This window comes from Carettochelys insculpta, chromosome 2 (assembly GCF_033958435.1).
Source record: "Carettochelys insculpta isolate YL-2023 chromosome 2, ASM3395843v1, whole genome shotgun sequence".
NCBI classification, from domain to species: domain Eukaryota; kingdom Metazoa; phylum Chordata; order Testudines; family Carettochelyidae; genus Carettochelys; species Carettochelys insculpta.
Genome location: NC_134138.1, coordinates 51,459,920 through 51,486,633, shown reverse-complemented (window position 1 = coordinate 51,486,633; position 26,714 = coordinate 51,459,920). Strand labels below are relative to the sequence as shown.

The window sequence follows — 26,714 nt, the reverse complement described above, 5'->3', positions numbered from 1 at the left end:
CAAAAAAGCAGGGTTATTTCAAAATAACTCTTCTGGAACAGCTTATTTCAAAATAAGTCTGCTGGGTAGACATACCCACATACCCTGATAGAAAAAGGAGGCTCTGCCAAATTCTCTCACGACTCCCTAATTTTATTCTTTTTGTAAATGTTCATGAATATTTTAGGAAGTTTTATTAATTATAGTTTTTATTATTTGTTAGGTTAACGATAGGATATTTAGTGCTCACAATGTCTCCTATGGGCTAATTTTTATCACCAAAGGTTTTAAAGTCAATACACAGGAGAAAATGTTAGTCAGAAGCTTCACGAACGTGGCTTGAATAGACACATATCACTTTATTTTCTTTATTCTGTCACCTCAAGTACACCCTGTGATACTATTTTAAAAAATTACAGATAACAGCTGCAATTTGATTTCAACATTTCAGAATGCATCAAATTAGTTCTCACCTGAATTTGCTTTCAAAGACTCCAAAATTGACTCTACCACCAGACTTCAAACTTCTGGAAGTACCATTCAAAAGTTTTTCTCCATTAACAAATGTACCATACTTAGAGGTGTCCTTTATTACCAGTTCAGGGACTGTGAGCACTTGACTCTGAAAATGAATATCAATTTGCCTTTTTAGGTACTGAAGAAACTTACATTGTTACAGAACAAGACACACTATATGTATAAAATGAAAGTACGTATTATGAGATATTCATACTACTGTCCTAAAAATATACTGTATACCTGGACAAAAATGTTAGCCATGTAGTTCAAAGTTGACAACTTGCTTCTCATTATTAACAACAGAGGAAGAAATTCTCCAGAATTACTTAAGAATAGTAGTATTTTTTCACATTCAACGTTGTTTTGCTATAATTCACTACCTCTACCTTTTGTTATATGATACCGATGACACCACTGCATTTGCACCCATGTATTTATATCAGGATGTGCTATCGTCGTGATGTTGGGAGGTATTTCAATGGATTTCTGTAAATCTTTGTGTAACACTGGTAGACGAAAGCTAATTTTTTCCTGTCTTCACTGTGACCGGTCTAAAAGCTATGGAGAAATTTACACAGATATCCTACTACCCTACACCTATTCATAAATATTTGTTATGGGACAGAATTAAAACCCTAGTTCTGCAATTCAATGCATGAAGGTAGACTTTGCATATATACAGAGCACCGCTGACTTTAGTGAGACTATGTGCTACAACTAGAGCCCACTGTTGTTCCTCATATTGTAAAAGTGAATTCTAGGGTTGTTGTGTAATATTTCAGGGGACATTTTACATGTGATAGTTATCTCACACACACACACACACACATCATAAAAGTAACTGAATGTTCGTATTCAAATACCTTAAATGATAATTTTTACTCTTCACAAGTCTTATGGATAGTTTGCTCTCCTTCTCATCCTTCCCCCAGCAAATTGTAATTTTGGTATGTAACTTACATAAGGGTTATATCAATCACAGGAATAAGATACATGTTTCTGTGTAGGATAAACTACCACATTTTTCTCAGGCTTACACTAGGCAGTACAGTCGATTTCAGATATATAATTTTAGCTATGGCAACTGCATAGCTAAAATCGACATATCTGAAATCACCTTATCTGACTGTCTCCACTGAGGAAGGTCAATGGAAGCTTTTCTCCTATCAACCTCCCTCACTCCTCATGACAGCAAGGAATACAGGGGTCAACTGCTGACCCCAGATAGGTAGAGAGGTACAAAATTGATGTGACATTTGAAAGTGAACTCCAGAAGATTGACCCTGAGTGGGTCGATCTTCCTGGAAGTGTTGACGAGCCCTCCTCTACATAAGTGAAACTCATGTACCTCAATAAGTCAATAGGAATTAAAACTATGTGGTCTTAACAGGTACATATACACAGCAAAGAAAAAATCTGTGTCTGGTCTAGCCCAACCAACTCAGGCTTGTGAGATTCAGGCTGCGGGTTTTTTTCTTTGAGCTTGAGCTGGAGCCTAAACTCTGTGACCTTTCCACCTTGCAGGATATAATTACAGCAAGAGAATTTTGTCAGTCAATTTTCCTGTGCAGGCAAGTCCTTAGAACTGTGGTGTCCAACATGTTAGCCACTTGGCACATGTAGCTATATGGCTGGTTGAGTGTGGCTAGTTGGACTGAACAATAAAAACTCACAAATCGTAATATTCACAGAATAATGTGACTCATCCACTATAACAATAGCCATTGCAGTGGCTATTGCTCAGAACTGGTTGAACACCATGGCCTTAGATATTCAAGATAAGAAAAAAATATGAGTCTAAGATGTAGATTTATTGGAATAAGACTGGAATTGATTTCAGATTGAAACACACCTGTTGAAGATGGAAATACCCTAAGCTAGTCTCAGAAACCCAGTTTTAGTCCAGATATCCATAATATAATAAAGTGGGATACTTACAAGGTTAGTTTCGGGATGTTGGACAGTCAGAACTGCATGAGACCGACTGATTGACTGATCATCCTGAATTAAAACTGCACAGTTCTTGCGTCCAACAACATACTCAGTACCAACCAAAAGTCGATATGGCTCTCCTGAGAACAACAAAAATAAATGCTGAACAGCAGCGAAATATAAGTACCTGTGAGCCATTTAAAAGCTTTAACAAGATATAGCAGACTCGGTCCTGTAATTCCAGATGTATCAGACAGAATTGGAAGTGCAACTCATTTTACAGCTACATTTTTCCCTTCTCACTGGCTCCTGCACATTTGAGTTGGACTCAGTGTTGTGATGGAAAAAAGAATGAAGAGTGTCACAATGCTTGAAACAAACAGACCACACCTTGCACCAGTACTTACAGGAAACGTGTAATAGTGTTGGGGATCCGTTACATTTTATGTGGACGAGATAAGCACGTCGTACTGCAATCCAGAATACTATTCAGAGAAATTCTGATGAAAATTTTGTAATTTTTTTTAACTGCTGGATAGTTTGCACAAGAAATAAAGCCCTATTTGGTAAATATCCCTTGACTGACTGTTCGATTCGACTCTAGGGCATTTGTCATCTAGGCAACATGATGGCAAAACCACATACATTTTGAGTGAACCTGAAAAACATGTTCACCTATTTGACAGAAAGAAGCGTTCCCTCATCTAGGTGGGTACATAAAAGAATAAAGTACCAGCTTCTACAGAAAACAATCACTCATAGCCCTTAGCCCTGTGCATGTAACTTTTTCATATAAACAGCCATGCAGTGCTGTCTTCCTGAATATGCAGAGAATAACAGTACCGCTACTTCCGTTCATCACTTCCCTAAGTAGTAGTAGAGTTACAAAAAAAATTCTACTCAGTTTCACTGCACTACTTAAAACCCTGTTGCCAGTATTAAAATAAACACAAACAATTACTCTTGTATGAAGTACAAATGAATTAAAATTAAACATTATTTATAGGGAAGAAAGATCTAAAAACAGAGACAGAGCAGAAACCCTCCCTTTTATATATAACAGCAGTCAAGAAAACAGAGCTTCTTCCTTTAAGAATTAGGACCTCCATCATAATAGTCACCTATCCGGTAGAGGCTGATAGAAAGATGAAGCCCAAATTTTACAGATAATTAAACTAAGGAAAAGAAATTAAGGAACTTGCCAGTACCAAAACTTCACCTGATCAGCCTAATATTTGCATGTATGCAATTCATACTGAAGTTGCACAGATGCAACTGAGAAAATGAAAGACAGAGCAGTTTGACTTCCACTGCTATATTTATTTCCCTAGATGATTTTAACACTGACCATTTGGGCACTCAGTACCTTATGAATTTATTGTATTGGCATCTGGAAAACTGCAGAGGATCTCACATCCAAAACTGTTCTGTGTTATCAAGTATGAGATTTCAGCTGCTCAGGATTTAATGGACAGAAGTAAACAACATATCTAACTTTAAGACCATATAGTTTCAAGGATTAATCCTATAGGATTTCAGTCAGAATTTGTCCAAATTATAGGCAAGCTTTATTTGCAATTTTAAGTATTCTAATATCATTACGTCACTCCACAATCAAAGTCCAGTTTTAATTATATCAGTGAATTACTAAGGGACTTGAAGTTTAACAGTTTCTGGGTAACCTATATGAAACTGATTTGGTTTCAGTCTCATTCCTATTCATAGTCTTGTGTTTTCATATCATACATGCCATCACTAAAGCAGGTTCTAATTTTCTGCCTCATTGGCAATTTAAGGTCTTGTCTACACTCGTAAATATAGTAAATAATCTTAGAGTTCTTTTACCAATATGACTTATATCAGTTCCCTGAATCAAATCTACAATAGTACTTTTTGCTAGCACAGCTAGGTCAGGTAAGGGTACTATTCTTTTTCTACACTTCTGACATGACTATGCCAGCAATACCATCTAGTGTAAACCAGGCCTTAGTCAAGAAACCAAAGAATGAACAGACAAGAAGAATAAATGATCCCTCAGAAAAAAGACACCAGCAAGTTCATGGATGAAACATGCAAGAAAAAGACAGTTCCACTACAAAAAGACACAAAAGCTTTCCACATTGTATGTGTCTGATGTTTCTGAAGTCTATACTCCTTCATTTATTTGATATATTTTACAAGAAGTACAATTCAGATCATGGTGAGGAAAGCTAATGGACTATTTTCCTTAAGATTTTATTCAGAAATTGAAAGTATTTTTTCTCCCTAAAATCGTTTCACATTTTAATTCAACTGAAGAAATTTAATCAGCCAATCTCACTATATTACAAAAAGTAAAATTTACTTCTTCTAGAAACAATTGCTGCCCTCAGTTATACTATTTTATCAGCTGATGCTTTAAGTGAAGTCACAAGACTGTGCTCTACAAACATTTTAATTAAATTCTTGACTGTCCTTGTAGCTCCTGCTAAAAGTATGCTAAACTAACAGAGTGTTTAGCATACGCTAGCTATATGTTGATGATGTTATTCACTATATTTATGAATGAACTGGAAAGCTTGGTGAAATGAGAGACAACAATTAGGATGTTCAAAGTAAATACAATATTATTTTGAATAGTCAAGTATATAAATGATTAAGGAAATCCAGAGGACCACGACAAAGCTGGATGGCAGAGGAAGTGCACTATTGACACATACAAAGTAATACATATTGGAATGAACAAATCTGAACAGCTCACATGAAGTACAAGTGAATTAACTGTGCACATTCAAACAAAAATACCATCGTGAACAACTCAAGGAAAACCTCTTCGAAACATGTAACTAAAATGCAAACAAAATGCTAACCTGCTTAAGAAATGACAGAAGATAAAAACTAGAAATACTAAATAAATCAACAGCACAACCTCATTTAGAATATTGTGACCAATTCTGGTCACATTATCTCAAAAAAGGATTCAGAGAAAGAGGTGATGAAATTGACCAAACGCACAAAGAGAATTTCATATTACAAAAATTCAAAAGTAACTAGAGATGAACAAAACAAGGTGGATGAGACAATAACAATTACACCGCATAAATACAGACAAGACATAAAAGGAATGATGACACAGAAACTTAAAATAAATGGCAAAGACAAAGCAAATGAAAATCAAAGGTATTTTTACATTCACTCCTATACACACCCTCACATCAGAAATTGGCCACTGAACAAGAGTGAAAAGACAATTACATTAAAATGAGTGAAGCATTTTTAAAGGACGCATGTTTACCCTGTGGAACTCCCAGCCACTGGGTATATCGGCACTGATATCGTTAGGAGACCATACCAATTAGATCCAACTGAAAACCCGTATCGAGAGAAGAGGCAGAGGCTGGTGCTTCAGAGCCTCAGCCCCCTCCCTCCCCCCGCACAGCAGGCAGAGGCTGGGCAGCCCCGCGCAGGTTGCTCCTTGTATCTGAGCTCACACACTAGAGGTAACAACAATATGCACGGCGGGGGGGTGCTGGACGCCATTCTGAAGCGCCTGTGTGACAGAAACCACCTCAGACAGCTCCCGCAGCAGCAGTGCCCGCGCCCATCACTGGGTGACACCTTCCCCCCCGCGCGAGTCGGAGCCGCCGCACTGCCCCGCTCCCATGGCCTCGCGCCTCACTCCGGCCTCGGTCCCCAGGCGGATGCCAGCGGGGCGGGGCCCGAAGCCTAAAGGCTCAGGGGCCCGGAACGCCGCACCGCTGCCAGGCTGCATCAGACGGGGGACACCGCCAGCCCTTACCCCGGGCGGGAGCGGGCCCTGCCGCGGGTACTAGTTTCCACATCTCAGCTGGGGGCAGGAGACGTCAAGACGTCCGAGCTCCGTCCTCAGCGAGAGGGCCCCTGTGCGCACTCCAGCGCCGCCAGGACCCAGACTCGCTGAAACACTGGGCCTGCAGCGCCACCTAGCGCCCGGGAGGGTAATAACAACTACTTCCGCCTGCTGGTGACGCGCAGGCGCGGACGCGGGAGGGAAGGGGGCAGGAGAAGATGGGCTTCTGCCAGCCAGGATACGGGTGGGGACAGGGGACATTTCCACAGCTGTCGATGGAGCGTCAGAGCGTGGTTGAAGGTACACTGCGCTGCTGTCCGTCCAACGTCACGCTATGAGGGGAAGGTGGGGAGGCTGCACCAGTGCTAGCAGAGCCACCAAATGCAGCCTTAGAATGAGACTTGCCATAAATGATTCTTTGAATTAAGTGTTGGAATTATGACAGAGATTTATGAGAGGCGCTCCAAGCTCTGGCAATGGACCCTTTCTCTTCTATGATACAAGCTTCAACTCTGCCCATTAACTATTGTGCCACTGGGTCTCTGCACATATGAAATGAGGCTGGAGTTCCTGTCTAGTTCCCAGCAGCCAGGCACCCTTATCCTAATGCTAGCCTAATTTTTTCATGTAAATGTTTACAAACCATACCAGAACTCCCCTCCAGTGCACTGAACAGCCTTGGTAATCCATATGGAACAAGACACACCAATTTCCCCAAATCAACCCAGTAGTAGTAGTAGGCATCCTTTGATCCCGAGGGATCATGGGTTTGTGCCCCAGTTGGACTGATTCGATCAGCGTCTTCTGTGGCTGTGCAATCCAATCCGGTGGTGGCAGTCCTTTCCGCACTCTGAGCAGCAGTAGGCAGATGTCGCCATGGTATCACAGGCACGGATCTTCCTGAGGGCTCTCCTGTCTTCCGCTTCCTTCACCAAGGTAGTTTCATACATAACAAGAGCTTCCTTCACTCCCTGTTTCCAGGCATGCCTGTCTGAGGCGAGCAAATGCCAGGTGTTCACACTGATAGAGAGCGCGCTGAGGTCATGCTTGCACGTGTCCTTGTAGTGCAATTTAGGTCGCCCTTTCAGCCTCTTTCCAGATGCCAGTTTGCCAAAGAGGAGGTCCTTCAGTATTCAGCCATCCGTCATGCGTGAGACATGGCCCAGCCAGCACATACGCCTCTGTTTGAGAAGAGTGAACGTGGAGGCGGTGCCTGCCCTCTCAAGCACTGTGCTATTGGGGGCCTTGTCCCGCCATGAGATACCGAGCATGCGCCTAAGGTAGCGTATGTGGAATGTGTTGAGCCGCTGCTCTTGTTTTGAGCGCAAAGTCCATGCTTCACTGGCGTACAGCAGTGTGCTCAAAACACAGGCTGTGTAGACCTGCACCTTGGTGTGTACAGTGAGCTTATTGTTAGCCCATACTCTCTTCGTCAGCCTGGAGAATGTTGTGGCGGCTTTTCCAATGCACTTGTTGGTCTCGCTATCAAGTGACAAGTTGTCAGAGATCGTTGAGCCTAGGTACACAAACTCATGGACGACTTCCAGTTCGTAGTCTAGCACGCTCGTAGATGGCTTGTTATCCACGTTTTGGCCCATCACCTGGGTCTTCTTTAAGCTGATTGTGAGGCCAAATTCCATACATGCATCCGCAAAGTGAGTTATGAGTGACTGCAGTTCCTGCTGAGTGTGAGCAGCAATAGCTGCATCGTCAGCAAAAAGGAACTCCCTTAGACGCTTCGTAAGCACCCTGGTCTTCACTCTAAGCCTCGACAGTTTGAAGAGGTTGCCGTCCGTTCTCGTGCGGAGAGAAATGCCCTCTGTAGCAGTTCCGAAGGCATATTTGAGCAAAACTGCAAAGAAGATGCCCAACAGTGTTGGAGGAAGCACACAGCCCTGCTTCGCTCTGCTGAGAATCTCAAAGGGTTCGGATGTGGATCCATCGTATACGATGGTCCCCTTCGTGGAAGGCCCTAATAATGCTGAGCAGAGTTGGGGGACAGCCAATCTGAGCCAGAATCACAAACAGACCTTTTCTGCTGATGAGATCAAATGCCTTGGTCAGGTCGATGAAGGCAATATACAGAGGTTTGTTCTGCTCCCTGCACTTTTCTTGTAGTTGCCTAACAGAGAAAACCACGTCTATGGTGGACCGTTCAGCTCTGAACCCACACTGAGACTCAGGGTAGACTCTCTCCGCAAGAACACTGAGCCTCTTCAGAACAACACGTGCCAATAGCTTCCCCACAGTCTGAGAAGGGAGATGCTGCGATAGTTGTTACAATCACTTTTGTCACCTTTGTTCTTGTAGACAGTAATGATGTTAGCATCCCTCATATCTTGCGGTACGCTGCCTTCTCTCCAGCATTGGCAAAGTATTCCATGCAGCTCTGAAACTAGGGTACCATTGGCGCATTTGAGGATTTCTGAAGGAATACCATCTTTCCCTGGGGCTTTTCCAGAAGAGAGTGCTTTTAGTGTGTCGCTGAGTTCCTCCAAGGTGGGCTCAGCATCAAGTTCAGTCATGGTAGGCAGAGGCTCGATGGCATTCAGGGCTCTCTCTGTAACTATGGTCTCTCTGGCGTACAACTGTGAGTAGTGTTCCACCTAGCATTCCATCTGCTTGGTTCTGTCCTTCAAGACCAGTGGGCATGGTCAACATCTTCAGCATCTATGCGCCTACTTTAACTTCTGCCCAGAAAGTTAAGGACAAGTTCTATGATGAACTTTGCATTGCCATCAGTGAGGTACCGTCCCATGAGCTGCTATTCATCCTTGGCGACTTCAACGCCAGATTTGGCAGCGACCACCACAGCTGGCCATCCTGTCTGGGACAGTTTGGGACAGGGAAGATGAATGAGAACAGACAGCGCCTCCTTGAACTCTGCTCCCAACATGACCTCTGCATAACCAATACCTTCTTCAACGTCAAACCCCAGCACAAAGTTTCGTGGCGACACCCAAGATCGAAACATTGGCACCAGCTTGACCTTGTCCTCACCAAACGCAGCTATTTAGGTAATGTTAGGGTGACACACAGCTACCACAGTGCAGACTGTGACACTGACCATTTGCTCGTGTGTAGTAAGGTGCACATCCAGCCGCGAAGATTCTTTCGCTCCAAAAACGAAGGGAGGCCGCACACTGACACTGGCAAGACTCGTGACCCTTCAGAAGTATGTGAGTTTGTCCAAGCACTTGAAGAGGCCTTGCCCCGCTCGGATGACATTGATATCAGCAAGAGATGGGAACAACTATGGGACGTTATCTATAATACTGCGATATCTACCTTTGGGAAGAAGACAGTCAAGTCTGCTGATCGGTTTGAAGCCCACACTGAAGTGCTGACGCCCCTGATCGAGAAGAAGAGACAGGCACTGGCTGCATACAGGTCCTCTCCCAGCGAGGTGAACCTGCAGGTGCTCCGGTCTGCTCAGAGTCAAGTGCAGCAGGTTGCTCAGTGGTGTGCCAACGATTACTGGCTCCAACTCTGCTCCAAGATTCAGCAGGCCGCGGACACTGGTAACATGTGAGGAATGTACGATGTGATCAAGCAGGCCATCGGTCCCAAATCAACCCAACAGCTACACAAATATAATAAAAATTAATCAACTGCTGTGAACTCTCCTGCCTCAAGGTGCCAGATCTACCCAACACCTTACAGGCAACATTGGGGGAGGGCAGAAGGGAGTTAAGCCTGGCAGCATATTCTGAAAGCTAACAAGCACAGCTATTGAGATATCTGAGAGAAAGTGGTTTACGCATTCTGCAACTCTACTGAAGACCATCCTCAGAATTGTCATTACTAGGCCTGACATAGTTATGAAAGAAATTGGGGGTGAGATAGACAGCCTTTACAAGGGAATATCAACCAGCTATAATGCACTCCCGTCTACACTGGTTTTTTTTGTTTTTTGTTTTTTTTCTGAAAGAATCGCTTCCAAAAAAGCAATTGGACAAGATTATGCAAATGAAGCATGAGATTTGTAAATCAGCACTTCATTTGCATTTTTGATTTCCCTCTTTGTGTTCCTGTTTTGAAAGAGGAATATAGTCTAGACACAGCCTTCGATTAAATACCGCAGAGAAATGTGGAACTATAGCTCTTACCAGAAACATCAGCAACTGTGCCCATTAGCTATTGTGTGAAAGTGAAGTACTTTTGCTACCCCATTACCCATTTCCCTTGCCAGGACTTAATAATACAGTAAAACGATAGAGTACAGAACCTTGAGGTACTCCACTGTTAATCTTCTTGCCATGATGAAAATTAACAATCTATTCTATGCTTTTTTTGTCTACTAGATCAATTAAAATGTAGCCTCCACCAGCCTATGACACTCACCACCTATGTGGCCCTGGGCTGTAGATCAGCTACTCAGCTGGAAGAGAGCATGTCTGGGCACTGTTGCCTGCCCCACCACAGATGCTGTTGTAGAAGGAGCCGGGGACAGAAGGCTGAGCTTTAGGCTCTCTCTATAATACGAAGTTTTGTCACCAAAAACTACCAAAACAGTGAGAGCTTATAGACTGCAATGAGACTTTTGTCAGGGAAAATGCCCAGATTTGGCAATAAAAAAAGTCCACACCAAGAGATCTTTTTCTTTTGCCCTCTTGTTGTTGACATACAGCCAGTGTAGACTCTGCAGTTTGTTTTATTGACAGAAGCAGCTTCCCCCAATATCCCACAGTGCCGGTCTTTGTGGGTCTGCTCAGTGATTTGATCTCTGCTGCCCTACAAGCATATGCCCTTGCCTTTTGAAACTTCCTGGAAATATCTTACAGCTGAGTGAGCTGCTTTGTTTAGGGAAGAAACAAAGAGCAAAACATTGGACTTCTCCTGTTCTGCTCTGCACTAGGAACACAGCAGCAGGCAACCTACAGAACTGTCCCATGCATAGGGGAAATCAGGGTGGTTGCTCTGGACCCTGTACTTTTAGGAACCCTGCAGTGGCTCACCCAACCATCGTAGGAAGTGAGGGATGGGGACTGACGTGAAGCAGCATCAGGGTTTGCCCACATCACCACTCACCATGCAGGTGGTGAGAGTCAGAGTTGCCTGGAAGCCCTATTCTGCCCCACCCTCCTGGCCACTGCACTTTGCTTCTCCATGGATGGAGTGGGGGGTGGAGCCTGTGGTGTGGGGGTCATCCTCTGTGTTCCCTCTAATTTTCTCCCTCTATAGGCAGAATAAATTTTATTATGTGCCTTGAGACGTGTATGTGCACCACCAAGAGAAACACATGCTGCTGCTGGTGGGAGCTCCACTAATCAGCTGGGCATCAACTGAATCTCTCTTGGGTGGCCACCCAAGCACACACGTCACAGAAAAGACTGGTTGCCCTGGGCCATAGCTGTAGAGGAAGGGGACAGATTGCTTGCTATGTTGACAATCCTGTTCAAGGAGAGCTCACAGAGCTACTGATTGTAGCAGCTGAGAAGGTTGTGGGAGAACTCAGAAAGGATCCCAAGATGTGCAGGGATCAGCTCTGCCTTCCTTTAACACTGCACAAGGGAATCCATACCCACTCACTGTTCAACCGGTGTTTCTCAACCTTTTTTTTTTTTCCAAATACCCCTTTATCAAAAAAAATACATATTTTATATATAAGTACACCCAGCCTTCTCTCATGTAGTCCTAAGAGTACACATACCACCAATTGAGAAACATGGTCCTAAGGTAATTTGAGGTCTTGAAACAAGTGCCATTCAAACTTCCCAAATTACTGTAACCTCTGCAGGAGTCAGATTTGCTTTGCATACCACCAAGTTACACCTCACTTAAAAACTACTTACTTACAAAAACATGCAAAAATATCACACAAGGCTACTACCTTATTATCAAATAAATGAACTGGAATAGAAATATTGTACTTACACTGCATCATGGCCATCAACGAGGTATACTTTTCAAACAGCTAAAGGACATTGATTTTGCTGAGGATGTTGCCCTCCTTTTACACCAACATGAAAGAAAAGTTCACAACACTAGACAAAACTGCCTCAAGGACTGGAATTGGAGGGGTAGCCGTGTTAGTCTGGATCTGTAACAGCAACGAAGGGTCCTGTGGCACCTTATAGACTAACAGAGAAGTTTTGAGCATGAGATTTTGTGAGCACAGACTCACTTCTTCAGATGCTGGTCAAGGACTGGACTGAGCATTAACAAGGGAAAGACCAAGACAATGAGGATCAACCAGTCCAACAACACCACCATCACTCTGGGAGGGGAGGACCTGGAAAATGTGGAGCAGTTCACCTACTTGGGGAGTATTATGGGCACAGGTGAAGGAACAGATAAGGATATCAGTGGCAGGGTAGGGAAAGCAACAGCTGCATTCAAGCATCTCCATCCCATGTGGAGTTCACAAATAATACCTGTTAGACAAAAACACGAATCTTCAACGCAAAAGCAAAAAGTGTTCTCTTGTACAGATGCAAGACCTGCCATACTAAAAAGTCTTCAAATCACAAGCTACAGATGCTCATAAACAGATGCCTGAGGTACATCCTTCACATCAAATGGCAAGACTTCGGTCACAAATGACAAGCTTTGGAACACAGCAAGACAAGAAGCAACTGACGTTGAAATCAAGAGAAAGTGGGGATGGTTAGGCTACACTTTCAGAAAACCATCATCCAGCATAGTCCGTCAAGTTCTCACGTGGAACCTGCAAGGAAAATGCAAAAGAGACAGACCTTGGACAACGCGGAGAAGGTCTACTGAGATAGAAGGGCAACAACTCGGGTACTCTTGGAGCCAGCTAGAAGTTTTGCCTCAAGACAGAGTGAAGTTGAGAAGATTTGATGACCTACGCTCCCTACGCAGTACAACGGTTAAGTAGTATTTATGTTTCAACGTACGACATATAAAGCAGTACAAACAAGTCATTGTCTGAATGAACTTTTAGATGGTATTGACGATACTAATGTTTTTATGTAGCCTGTGGTAAAACTAGGCAAATATCTACATGAGTTGATGTACCCCTGGAAGACCTCAATGTACTCCCAAGGGCACTGGTTGAGAAACAGTGGCTTACACTGTCCGGGATGGCACCTCCAGCGTGGCCACGAGCTGTGGACAGATGGAACAAGTGTGGACATCCTCTGGCAAATTCCGTTTTGCCAGCTTCTGGGCGGCAAGGTAAGTGCTGTCGACACAGCTGGGTAGCACAGACATGCCCCTCAGGCTGTGCCTGCACCGCCAGGCAGGGAGCGCTGGGAGGGAAGCTAAGCCAGCCTGGCTCGGGCTCCTGCCGGCTACTTGGGCGCCAAAGCGGATAACCAGAGGATTAGCTGGGAGCGCCGAGTGCGTAGGACGTGACGCCGCGGCTGCCACGCGAGCTGCAGCCTATGAGCGGGACTCCAGTGTAAACTCCACCCCCCAAGCGAGCTCGCGCCTCTCCCCCGGTAGGAGACCAGAGGGGCGGGGCCGAGCGCCGCTCAAGCCCCACCCACCCCTGTTGCCGGTGTAGTGCTGCGGTGATGGCGGTGCGGGCGCTGTGCTGGGCGCGCGGCCTCGGGGCTGGTGCGGCTGCGCGTTTTCCTCCCAGCCCCCTGGTAAGGCGCTGCCCCGCGCCCCAGGGAGCGGCGCTGCTTACCCCTTCCCCGGGGCCCCAACTCGAGGGCAGCGTGTGCGTGTCACGCTTCCACCGCCGGCTCCCTCAGGCGGTCCCTGGGCCTAGCGTGCCTTCCCTCGCCGCCCGCTGGCCGCTCTGGTGGCCGGGCCCAGCATGTCTCCGCTCCCGCTCGGCGGCTGCCCCGTAACTGTCTCCCAGGATCCGGTCCAATCTCCTCTCCCTGGAGGAAGTGCGACCCCCTGCAGAACCTAGTGCAGCCCAGCAGTGCCGGTCCCAAGGGTCAGAAAAGTTGGGTTTATAATAATCCCTGTTTAATAGTCTGTGATTTCTTTTTACTTGTCTTTTTCTCAGCGTGGTTAACTTTCTGAGATTTTTCCTCTTCCACCTTTAGGGCTTAATGTTGACTTTTAGCCACTTTTAAGAGTCTCGTGTAATGTCTTGATTTCAGCATTCATGAGCGCCAGCAGATACGACCCTGACAACAACGCACCCTATTTCTTCCCTCTCTCCTTCAGAAACACAGTGAAGGTCCACCATCTCCCCCTTTCTGTCCAGCTGCCCACTCAGTGTCACTTGCTTGAGACTCAGCCTCAGCATACAACCCCAGTGTTAATTCCCCCAGCGCTGCTTCAGTGGAACCTTTCTTTCTCAGGCTGAATAAATATTGCAGGCACTGGCACACAATAAGCCTTTTACCAACCTTTGCCCTTTAGAGTAGTGCTGTTCAATCCACTTTAACTAAAATAGCTTACATATTACACTCAGAGCATTAAAATAAAGATTAAAAAGCATTAAAACCTTTTCAGACCATGTTTCAAGGAATATTTGTTCAGAAAAGTCTTACTGTGTTATTCCTACAAGTATGTCGTGGTTTTTCTGCCCTCTTCTGTCTGTCCCTTTGGCTCTCTAGCTTATTTTTAGCTTGTTCCTATGTGAGTTTTCCCTAGCCCATATTCGGACATGGGGTGTTTAGCACTGATGTAGCTGACTATTTTAGCTGCACATTGCTGGAAATCTTTTAATATGGACAACACTTGCATGCAGCCATGTAAAAAGTAGCTTGTATCCATGCAGTTTTTCTTCATTAGAAACTGGAATATATGCATACAAATTATGATTTATACAGTTCTTTACTAGTGACTGGCCATTCAGTGTGTTTTTTGGAGACAGAAGTGGAGACAGTAACCCTTCACTTTACACAGCGATTGCATTCTGGGCAACCTCCATGTAAATCAAATTTCATGTAAATTGGGGTAGGGTTGTGGGAGTGGGGAAATGGGGCATTGGGAGCAGCCACACAGCCCCCAGCTTCTCTCAGTTGTGTGCCTAGTGTGCAGAGTTTTGGGGCATGGTTTCTCGGGACTGTGCCACAAGCTTCTCTCTACCAGGTGCGGGAAATCAAACTTCGGAAGGTCAGCCCTGACCAGGTCAATCTTCTGCATTGTTTGGACGTGGGTTTCTGAAACTGCGTTCTGCTGAACATTGGTGTTCCATGAACAACTCTCTGGTATGTTGAGAGCATTTGGAAAAAATCATTCAAAATTTTGCAATAAAAAACCATTTAATAGTAATAACAGTAATGGAAAATACTGAAACAGAATTATATTCCTATATCTTGAGAGATTGGTAGTAGTCTGGCAAAACAGCAAGGTTGAGTAACCTGTTAGCCTCCCCTCTTCTGTAGTCTCCTTCTCCTATCTGTATGTGGAATAGCAACTAGCAACAGTGTGCGGCATACTTTATTTTTTTTTTCTGTTTTTAAAACCAGATATAATGTTACTACTTCATTGCTATGCTACCTGATTAAATTATTTTATTTTGGTTTTGCTGTATATGTTGCTGTTTGTTTTTAGTTTTGTTTGGTCTGACAACAATTTTTAGAAGAAATTTTTCATAGGTGTTCTGCATTAAAAAAAAATTATTGTTTTATGTTGCATGTTCTCAACAAGTTTAAGAAGCACTTGTGTACATGTAGCCTGTATGACTCTCTCCCTTAATCACTTCTCTTACTTTTTTCTGCATAACACTTTTTAATACTAACACTCTGAATGAGTATCTGTATGGTCATTTAAACTCTAATAATTCATACTTGCTTGGTTTAGACCACATAATTTCAAACTTTATTATTTCATTTGTCTTCACAGTTCTGCCAAATCTTATAGAACCTGTTGGATCACATCCAAATTAATCTGAATGTAACCTCTAGATGGAGTCCTTTAGGTTTGTTTCCATGTAATCATAACTTCCTTTGTGCTTCTAGGGAAATCATCTCTATATTTTATAGGCAAAAACTGTGTGTGTAAGCATTAGGAGGATTTGTAGATGAATTTAATGAAAACACTGAAACACTTTAAAGTGGAAATCACTTCAAGCTCATAATGATGACTTTCGTTACTTTGGACAGTATTTTTAATACCTTGTCTAGTCTAGACTTCATTTAACTTAATTTGACTCATTCTGAGGCCATCATCATCATCAACCATGGGCTCAACGTCTGTTGCTCTCTGATGCCTCCCTTGCTATCTCCTTCCATCTTTCCCTGTCCATTGCAGAGGGGCTTAGTTTCTGTAGAATCTCTCCACACCAATCTACTATATCATCTACCCATTCTCTGTGGGGCCTGCCTCTCCTGTTCCAACCATCCATTATGCCGAACAGTAACCCTGATTAAGTTTAAGATGGAGATGACATGGGCAAGTCCCAGTTTCTCCAACAGCTCCTTTGTGTGTGGTATTGGATAGTTGTCTGGGTGAGTTACAGCATTTAAATTAGCTTTATTTTCTTTGTAGAGTTCCATTGTGCCAGAGGGGCAAAGTTGTTGACCACGGTCTTCATCTTGGAGACATTGTGGGCCCAAATCATAGAGTATTTTGAAAATAAGGACTGAAACCATAAACTTGATTTGATATTGTAAAGATGGCACAGGCTTTAATGTATTCATAGTAGCCTCAGTTATTGAGATGTATTACAGCATTCTATAGCAGCTGGAGTTTCCTAAGCGATACAGGTTTCATGTGCATGTATTGTGCATTGCTGTACTCCAGCAAAGATATCATGAATGCCTGAGTAACAGAGGTCAGGTCATTGTACACCTGAATGAGACACATTGTCTCCTCGCCACCTGGAGATAGCAAGAAAGTGTTGTTTGTGGATGCTCCTGTGTAAAACTGTAGTCCGTGAGCAATGTAAGAGTACTACAGTAGACTCCTGACTTACGTGGAGGTTGCGTTCTTGCACAGCCCCACATAAGTTAAATTTTGTGTAACTCGGGGAGCCAGGAAACTGACCAGCACAATAGTGCTAGTTAGTTTCTCTGCTCCTGTCAATGGCAGCAGCTGCTTCTGTCAGTGGCAGCAGCCCAGAGTCAGAGTCAGTGGGGAAACCTCTCCTGTCAGTGGCGGGAAACTGACCAGCGCTGTTGTGGTGAGTGCTAGGGAGCTGGTGCCTGACTCCAGGCTGCCTGCCATGCGCGGGAGCCAGAAACTGACCAGCACTGGAGCCTGGCACCAGCTCCCTGCCGGTAAGAGTCACGTTAACCTGAGATACATGCAACTCGAGTTGGGCATATCTCAGGCTTCTACTGTACTAATGTTTACACTGAACTGAGCAATTGTGGGTATTGAAAATATTTTCTTCTGTCCACTAGCATCACCTCTGCCTTGCTCAGATTCAGCTTCATTTTGCACCCATGGCCATCTTGGTGGTAAGGGTGTAATTATATGTGTATCTGAGTATCATCTGCATATTGCTGGTACTTCAGTCTGTTTTCTGACTAGTTCACTTAATGGCTGCAAGTAAATGCAGAAAAGGACCAGAGAGAAAATTAATCCTTGGGAGACTTGACAAGTGAGAGAGTTGACTGTTGGAGGTGCAATTTACAGTCTCTACTTGTTGAATGTAGCCCTTCAAGAAGAACTTAAACTATTTTAGTTCATTAACCTGGACATCTCTCAGGTAAGACAGGAGTATCTTATCATCACAAGGTCGTATACTGTAGAGAGCTCCTGTAGGTTGAGAATAACTGTCTGTCCTATCCGTTGACAGGAGATCGGTGCCAATAAAGCAATTTAAGTTCCACTGCCTGGCCTGAATTCAGATTGTGCTGTGGCCTGAACAGTAGATGAAGTTGTAGTTGACCATTAGGCAACTTCTCTGTGAGTTTTCTTGGGGAATCAGATCTGAAACATTGGGAAGTAGTTGGCTAGAACTGATATGGTCAGGGTACTTTTCTTCAGTGGTGGTTGGATTATTGCATGTTTGAAGTAGGAAGGAGATATTGCTTTCCTGAAGGAGGCATTGGCTTATTGTAGTCAGGAGTGGTGCCAGTTGTGCTTAACTTTTTCATAGGCCAAGTAGAGCATGGGCTGGATTCACAAGTTGCAGGTTGACACACTCATACAATGTCCAGAACCTCTGGATGAGTGAATGTATTGAACTCTGGGAATGCAGGTGAGCTGATGGAATGAAACCTTGCTGTTCGCAAAGACTTCCTGGAAGTGTTTGATCCTTCCGGTTAGGTGATAATTTTTTTGCAGTAATTTAGTGCTCTGATGTGTTGCAGGTTACAGGCACTCAGAATTGAGGAGTAGTGAGTGATGGAAATGTCATTCTACACAAAAGCATTTCACATTTATTATCATCATATAGAAGTTCTGAAGGTGGCCAGCAGCCAGATGGTAAAATTGTCTTTGATGTGGAAGAAAATTGTTGTACTTTTATCAGTTCATTGTGTATAGGAGAAAAGAGAAAAATACCGTGCCAAAATGAAACTAGTAAATAGCTAACTGAAAAGCAAAACATTAAGTTTTGGAAATATTTTTGTAATCGTTCAAGGAGTGCTGTGAAGAAGTTCTAAATTTTGATATTATTTACCAGGCAGACCTCAGTCATCACTAGGATATTTTCTTTGCTGTGTAACCTAGATTTGCTTGGTGATAAGTGTTCTGACATTGTCTACCACAGACTTTCTTTATAATAATGAATTGTTTACTTTGCCTCACTGAGTTCTTTTTGTTCATTGAATCACCAGGTTCACTTCAGGAGTATATGGCTACGTCTACACGTGAAGCCTACATCGAAGTAGCCTATTTCGATGTGGCGACATCGAAATAGGCTATTTCGATGAATAACGTCTACACGTCCTCCAGGGCTGGCAATGTCGATGTTCAACATCGACGTTGCGCAGCACCACATCGAAATAGGCGCAGCGAGGGAACGTCTACACGCCACAGTAGCACACATCGAAATAAGGGTGCCAGGCACAGCTGCAGACAGGGTCACAGGGCGGACTCAACAGCCAGCCGCTCCCTTAAAGGGCCCCTCCCAGACACAGTTGCACTAAACAGCACAAGATCCACAGAGCCGACAACGAGTTGCAGACCCTGTGCATGCAGCATGAATCCCCCGCTGCAGCAGCAGCAGCCAGAAGCCCTGGGCTAAGGGCTGCTGCACACGGTGACCATAGAGCCCCGCACGGGCTGGAGAGACAGCGTCTCTCAACCCCCCAGCTGATGGCTGCCATGGAGGACCCCACAATTTCGACGTTGCGGGACGCGGATCGTCTACACGGTCCCTACTTCGACGTTGAACGTCGAAGTAGGGCACTATTCCGATCCCCTCATGAGGTTAGCGACTTCGATGTCTCGCCGCCTAACGTTGAAGTTAACTTCGAAATAGTGCCCGATGCGTGTAGCCGCGACGGGCAATATTTCGAAGTTAGTGCCGCTACTTCGAAGTAGCGTGCACGTGTAGACACAGCTTATGATCTCTTTGTCTTTATAACTTAATGCAGATACTTTTCTTCTGGTCTGAACCAGTCTTAACAGAAGATCTTAAAGCATGCTGCTGAGACAGGTTATAATTGTCATGTGAGATCTGGATGACACAGACTGTTCTGGAGAGTGATTTTAGTTTCCATTGGTAGGTTCAGAAGAATTAATATTGTTCTGCCCAGTACCACACAAAATGGAGGCTCGCTCAGTCTCTGTTGGCATTCATCATGCGCCCCTGTGATAGGAAGAAAATGTGAGTTGAAATGGTGTAATTTGCTTGATAGTCTTCTTGCCATCTTGGGTTATAGAACTAGTATAACCCTGGGCATGTTTCTCTTATTTACACCAATGCAGAAGCTATATGTTTAGGAGATTATGGGGAATAGTATACAGTCTATCATAATGAGCTCCCAGTCATGGTTAAGGATAGCTGAGTGCCATGGTAAAGTGAATTCATATTTCTGAAATACAGTTATAACCATAAGTATCAGAGAGTTGGGCATGTTAGTTTGTAACTGCAAAAAGCAACAAGGTGTCCTTAAAGATGAACAGGTTTATTTGGGCATATGAATTCTTGGGCAAAAACCCACTTTGTCAGGTGCATTTTAAAAGGACATTATTAAGATTGCTAAGTCAAACACTCAGTTGTTGGAAATGCATCTGACAAAGTGGGTTTTTGCCCAAAACAGTTTATGCCCAGATAAATCTGTTACTTATAGCCAAGTCTATTCTTATTGCTGTTTGTTGATTACTGAACCACTGTGTTACCATAGATAATGTGAGATTGAGTGCTAGAATTCATTTTCTAGTTTAATTTGTTTTGATTTTCATTTTTTAAAAATCTAAATATTTAGAGAGTTTTAAAAAGTATGTTTATTAAAGCTGACCAGTTTTAATGTGTTTTAATAATGAAAATATACAAGAACAAGAATATAATTATTTTATCAAGAAAAATGTGCAAATCTGCATAACTGATGACTGACCATCTTCTATACATTGCCTTTGTGATGATTAATTTTTTAAAAATCTACAAGTATTTGCAATAAATCCCTTGTACAGATTACATCAAATTATTTTAAAAGGGCTTTATTAAGGTTGCAAAGTCAAACACTCAGTTGTTGAAAATGCCAGAATTAAGGTTGTCTATGCAGTCTTGTGGATATGCATCATGATCAAGGCTATGTGTTTGGAGCGCACAAATTCCATGATTTTACATGACCTCTTCAATGTTGGCCCTGGATGGCAGGGTTCGCGCTACCAGCTGCCAGGCTCAGGCTGTTGGTTTTTGGGATTTGGGCTTCTGCGATGTATTGTTTATTGCTCATATCCTATCTGTATGTCGTGTTGGTGGGTTTTACTAAAAATATATGTGACAAAATCATAGTTTTAATTATCGTGAGGACTGCTCTGGGTAGGCTGGTGTACCCCTGCCTGTGGTGCGCAGGGACGAGGGCTGCTGTGGTCTGGCTGGAGTGTCCCTGCCCATGATGCTCCCAGGCCTGGCTGTTGCAGATGGGAGCTGCTCTGGCCACACTAGAGCACCTCTCACCCACAGTGGTGCCACAGGCAGGGACACTTCAGCCGGGCTGTAGCATCTCCAGTTCTCAGCGCGCTGCAGGTGAAGGCTCTCCAGTCTGGCCAGAGCAGCCCCAATCTGCAGCAGTGGGACCAGTGCTGGAGCAGCCTCTCCTTCTCACTCCCCCCTCCTTGATTTAATCCGTTAGCCAGTTAAATTTAATGTTTAACTGCTTAACTAATTAAACAAGCTTTTACATTTCCACTCTCTACTTAGCATGTGTGAACTGCGGTTTTTCATGAGCTTACAATTTGGCCAAATTTGGGTGGATTTCACAAGGATGGCAAAAAACACATTTCTTACACAACGGCCTCTCCCGTGCAACAAGTCCCTGCTTTCATGTTTAAAATCGTATTTTCTCCTAGTCACATACTTGGAAATGATGAACATTTTTGGCTGAAATTTTACAAAAACCTTCAGTTTGATTTAGGTTTTCGGATCTCACTTAAATCTGGCAAAATCATAAGCAGCTCAACAGAGAGTACAGCAGGTTGAATCTCTCTAGTCTGGCACTCTCTTGTTCAGCAACATCTGTGGCTCAGCATGATTTTAATTAGCCAGATGGTCACTTGTCATGGGTGTGGTCGAATTTCCTGTGGTCCCCTAAAGTTTACTTGGGGCACCAGTCCTGGCTGTCAGTGTTCTGTGCTGTTATTTAGCTCCAATTGTCTTCTAAGAGCACAGTAAGCAGTGAAAGTGTTGGTAATTTTATTTCTTTTCCAGTTTTTCAGCTATGGATCAAATGTATTAAGTCAAAGTAGCAATGCACCACAAGCTAGCTTCTTTTCGCCTCTTCAAAAAGTGATGTTACCACCGAATGCCTTTCAAGGAAAAGTGGCTTTTATTACTGGTGGTGGTACTGGGATTGGCAAAGGAATGACAGCAGCTCTGTCCAGTTTAGGTGCTGAATGTGTGATATCAAGCAGGTGAATACTAATAAACAATATTTTTTTTTCAATTTAATAGTAAAAGCTGCATTGATCTGTCTCTCTGTTCCTTGGTAAACAATATGTAAAGCTACATTTCTTATTCATAGCTACAGTCATGTAATTTAAGTCTGGCTCGTAACCTGCAGTATCTTTTAAATAATAATCTGGTGTGCTAAATTTTAAAAATATGCTCTGAAATATACACAGACACATCATAGAGTATAAACATTATATTTAAAATTCTTAGTATTTATGAAAGACATGCAATGTTTTGTGCTTGACTGCCGCATGGCTTTCAGTGAGAAGAAGTACAAATTAAATTTATAATGATAATCCAAAACAAGAAAGTATAGTTAAAAAAAAAAAAGCCTGATCTGGTTCACCTCTATTGCAAATCCAGTGGCTGGGGAGCAAAGAGGCAAAAAAATAAAATGATAGACATGTAGACAGGAAGCGACATCAGAAAGTCATCTAGTTCAGCCTCCTGCACGAAGGCAGAACCAACTATACCTATACTATCCCAAACAGATATTTGTCCAACCTGTTCTTTAACATTTCCAGTGGTGGGGATTCCACATTCTCCTTTGGAAACCTATTCCAGTGCTTAAGTATCCCTATAGTTAGAAAGTTTTTCTTAATATCGAATATAAATCTACTTTGCTGAGGATTGTTCTCATACCTTCAGTGGACATGGAAAATAATTGATCATCATTCTCCTTATTACAGCCCTTTAACATATTTAAAAATTATTATCAAGTCTCTACTCAGTCTTCTTATCTCAGGACTAAACATGCCTAGTTTTTTTAACCTTTCCTCATAAGTCAGGTGTTCTAAACCTTTTGTCAGTTTTGTCATTCTCTTTTGTATGATATTGGCTTTATTTGCAACTGCATCACATTTATCTCATTACATTTGTAGTCCACTGTAAATGCATTATAAATTTGTGTTACTACTTGGCCGTTTATTCCCCATTTTGTAGTTACACACCTGAGTATTCTTTCCTAAGCATAGTAGTTTGCACTTGTCTTTACTGAATTTTTTTCTTGTTGATTTCTGACTAATTCCCCAAGGCCATTTTGAATTCTAATCCTAGCAGTGCTCCCAACCTGATATCATCTACAAATTTTAGAAACATACTCTTTATTCCATTATCTAAGCCATTAATGAAAATATTGAATAGCACAAAACCCACAATAAACTTCTTTGGGATGTCCACTCAGTATGTCACCATACATGTGATGGTGAACTATTGATAACTACTCTCTGAAAATAGTCTTTTAACTGCGTCCTCCTAAGGTGTATTTCATTTAAACCACATTTCCGTAATTTGCTTATTAGAGCATTATGTGGGACTGTCAAAGGCCTTATTAAAAATAAAGGTATATCATATTGCAACTTGCCCCTTACCCACTAGGCCAAAAGTCCTGTCAAAATTAGGTAGTTTGGCAAATGTCATTCTGGGAGTGTTGTAAGCAAGACACAAGAAGTAGTTCTTCTGGTCTACTCCACGCTGATTAGGCCTCAACTGGACTATTGTTTCCAGTTCTGGGTGCCTCAGTAGTGGACAAACTGAAAAAAGTCCAGAGAAGAGAAACAAATATGATTAAAGGTTTAGAAAACTCGATGTATGAGGAAAGACCGAAAAACAAATGGGTTTGTTTACTCTGGAAAAAAGAAGACTGAGACAGGACATAACAGTTGTCAGGTACATGAAAGACTGTTTCAAGGCAGAGAGAGAAAAGTTGTTTTTCTTAACCTCTGAGGATAGGACAAGAAGCCAACAAGGGAGATTTAGGTTAGACATGAGATAAAGCTTTGTAACTAGCATGGTGCTTAAGCACCAGAATAAATTGCCAAGGTAGATTGTGGAATCTCCATCATTGGAGATTTTTAAGAGCAGCTTAGACAAACATCTGTCAGGGACAGTCTAGATTATACTTTTTCCTGTCAGGAGAGTAGGGGACTGGACTTGATGACTTTTGAGATCCCTTCCAGTCCTGTGATTCTAAATAAAATACTTAGAATCGTATTACTGTGGGGTTCATAGAATCATAGATTAGGTCTGGAAGCAGGACCAACCCCAACTAAATCATTTCAGGCAGGGCTTTGTCAAGTCTGGCTTTAAAAACCTCTAAACATAGAGATTCCACCACCTTCCAAGGTAAACCATTCCAGCGTTCCAGTAGCTGCCTAGTGAAATAGTTTTTCTGATATCTAGTCTAGGCCTCCTCACTGCAACTTGAGACAATTGCTGCTTTTTCTGTCATATGCCACCACTGAGAATAGCCTAGAGCCGTCCTCTTTGAAACGCCCCTTCGGGTAGCTGAAGGATGTCATCAAAAGTTAGACAAAACCACAGTTGTCATCTAATCAAGCCCTTTACCAATAAACTGTTGAGGTGCTGAATTCATTATACAAGATTTGTGGCATCTAAATCCTGCAAGGCAGGTAACTAACTATCCATTCTCTTTTTAAAAATTCTAGTGAAGCAGCTTCCACAACCTTCCTAGGCTGTCTGTTCCATTGTACTGTTTTACAGTTAGGAAATTTTGGAGCTTTAATATACAGAGATACACATCTCATAGATCTGGAAGGGACCTTGGGAGGTCATCGAGTCCAGTCCCTGCACTCTTGGCAGGACCACGTACCACCCCCACCCTTTTTTTTTTCCTTCTTTTTGCCCCAGATCCCTAAATGGCCCCCTCAAGGATTGAACTCACAACCCCAGGGTTTAAGTCACCTATTGCTGTCACCTCTTCTGATTTGCATGCTATGCCTCTGTTCATGCACCCTAAAATCACACTTGTTTTTGCAGCTGCAGTGTGCAATGCGTTGTTAACTCCTGTTGATGTTGTGATCCACCACAACTCCCAGATCCTTCTCAGCAGTGCTTCTGTCAATCCAGTTATCCTGTGTCTTTGCATTTGGTTTTGCTTCCCACAGTGTAGCTCGTTACATTTGTCTTTGTTAAGTTCCATTGTATGCAGGGTGAAGGCATTTTTGTTAAATGCCATTTGCTGTGTTTTTCTGTCAAAAAATGCCTCTTAGTCCTATCTAAGACTGCTTTTGTACATGCCACTTCCTGTCAGAGGTGGTATGGTAATGAGGCAATTTGAAGCAGGCTAATCAGGCCCTGATGTGCACTTTCAGCACCTCATTGGCATAATGATGGCTGCATGAATCTCAAAGTGCAGACTTCAAATTGCAGATTGACAGTGTAGATGGGGGCAGCTTCAAAATAAGCACCCAAGTTCAACATTCCCTTAGTCCAACAAAGCTAGACTGGAGTAAGGGAATGCTGAAGTGGGGCGCTTATTTCGAAGCTGACCTCATCTACACTGTCAGTTTGCAGTTCGAAGTCTGCACTTCAAAATTTGTGTGGCTGCCATTATGCTAATGAGGCGCTGAATATGCAGGTTAGCAACTCATTAGCCTACTTCGAATTGCCTCATTACCATGCCGCCTCTGAAGGTAGGTGGCATGTGTAGAAGCAGCCTGAGTTGCTTTTAGCTGATAATTTAAGATAGTAAGAGTACTGTTATAATCTGGATTTTCTTTAAAGCTCCATATTATTTGAGAGTTTATTTCAGAAGTTAAAATCAAATGCCAAGTCCCTACTATATTATTTTTATTTCAGAGGTGAATTTTGCACTAAAATCATGAACATACAGGGCATTCATAGAAAGATTGCAATGTAACAAAGTGTAACCTAGGCCGAGTCTACACTAGACCCCTTCTTTGTAGTGGGCCTGGTAATCAGCCCAATTGGAGGAGGCTAATGAGGCACAGTGATGCATATGCAACACCTCCTTACCATTATGGCCACTACGGGAACTTTGACACTGCTAACTTTGAAGCACTGACAGGCAGTGGAGCCGCGGGTGCTTCTTAGTATGAGCCAAACTTTGAAGTTCCCTTACTCCAAAAACTTTTTGGGAGTAAGAGAACTTTGACGCTCAGCAGGTACAGTCTTCCCCCACCTTATGAGGGTAATTCGTTCCTGAAAAACCCTTCTTAGGACGAATTCTCAGAAGTCAAAAATGTAATTGCCATTAATTTCAATGGGAAAAATTGTATGTGTTCCTGAGCCCCAAAATTTACACCCATTTATGCTAGAACACCACCAAATCCCATTAAATCCAGTGCAAGGGGGTGGGCAGGGCAGAGCAGGGCACGGGGAGGCAGCCCGGCCTGAGCGCAGCATAGGTTAAGTGGGGAGAGGGCGCTGCCAGGGGCTGGCCTCATGGGGAGCTAGGCAGGCACAGGGGGCCCCTGGCTGGCGAGGGGTGATGCCTCTCTCGTGCAGGGCTGCGTGGCAGGGAGGCCCCGCTGGCAGCGGCAGGCGAGCCAGGCACTAAATGGGAGGGAGCACCACAGACAGCGAGTAGCACTCCAGGCACAGCTGCGCAGGGCGGGCGGCAGCAGCCCCCTAGCTGCCTGGGGGGTGAGCAGCAGCATCAGGGCTGGGATGGGCTGCGCTCCCAGCATCCATGTCTCGCAGAGCGGCGTGATCTACTGCCGGGACTTGGATGAGTCGACCTCCCTGCACCAGACTGCTGCCCTGTCGCAGGGCACCACCGCCCCCCTACATGGCCTCTTCGTCAAGACCAAAGCAGCCAAC

General features: G+C 43.5%; 2 protein-coding genes across 8 annotated transcripts in view; one reads left to right on the top strand and one right to left on the bottom strand.

The window, feature by feature from the left end:
* NBN (nibrin) overlaps positions 1–6,340 on the bottom strand; it is a 68,880-nt gene extending 62,540 nt beyond the window's left edge. For 2 of the 3 annotated variants that reach the window (XM_074986969.1, XM_074986968.1), the window contains exons 1-3: positions 6,209–6,340; positions 2,437–2,570; positions 453–601 (exon numbers count right to left, since the gene is read on the bottom strand). In XM_074986969.1, coding sequence (XP_074843070.1) covers positions 453–601; positions 2,437–2,570; positions 6,209–6,251 — 326 coding nt within the window. In that variant the 5' untranslated portion in view covers positions 6,252–6,340. Of the gene's footprint in view, positions 1–452; positions 602–2,436; positions 2,571–6,208 lie in introns of those variants that run through there. The other variant, XM_074986970.1, reaches the window with a different exon arrangement.
* Positions 6,341–13,680: 7,340 nt separating this feature from the next.
* The window catches only part of DECR1 (2,4-dienoyl-CoA reductase 1), a 40,107-nt gene continuing 27,073 nt past the window's right edge, over positions 13,681–26,714 (top strand). The window contains exons 1-3 of one of the 5 annotated variants that reach the window (XM_074986972.1): positions 13,782–13,797; positions 15,206–15,324; positions 21,888–22,090. In XM_074986972.1, coding sequence (XP_074843073.1) covers positions 15,310–15,324; positions 21,888–22,090 — 218 coding nt within the window. In that variant the 5' untranslated portion in view covers positions 13,782–13,797; positions 15,206–15,309. Of the gene's footprint in view, positions 13,798–13,853; positions 14,097–15,205; positions 15,325–19,739; positions 19,842–21,887; positions 22,091–26,714 lie in introns of those variants that run through there. The other 4 variants (XM_074986973.1, XM_074986971.1, XM_074986975.1 and 1 more) reach the window with 4 other exon arrangements.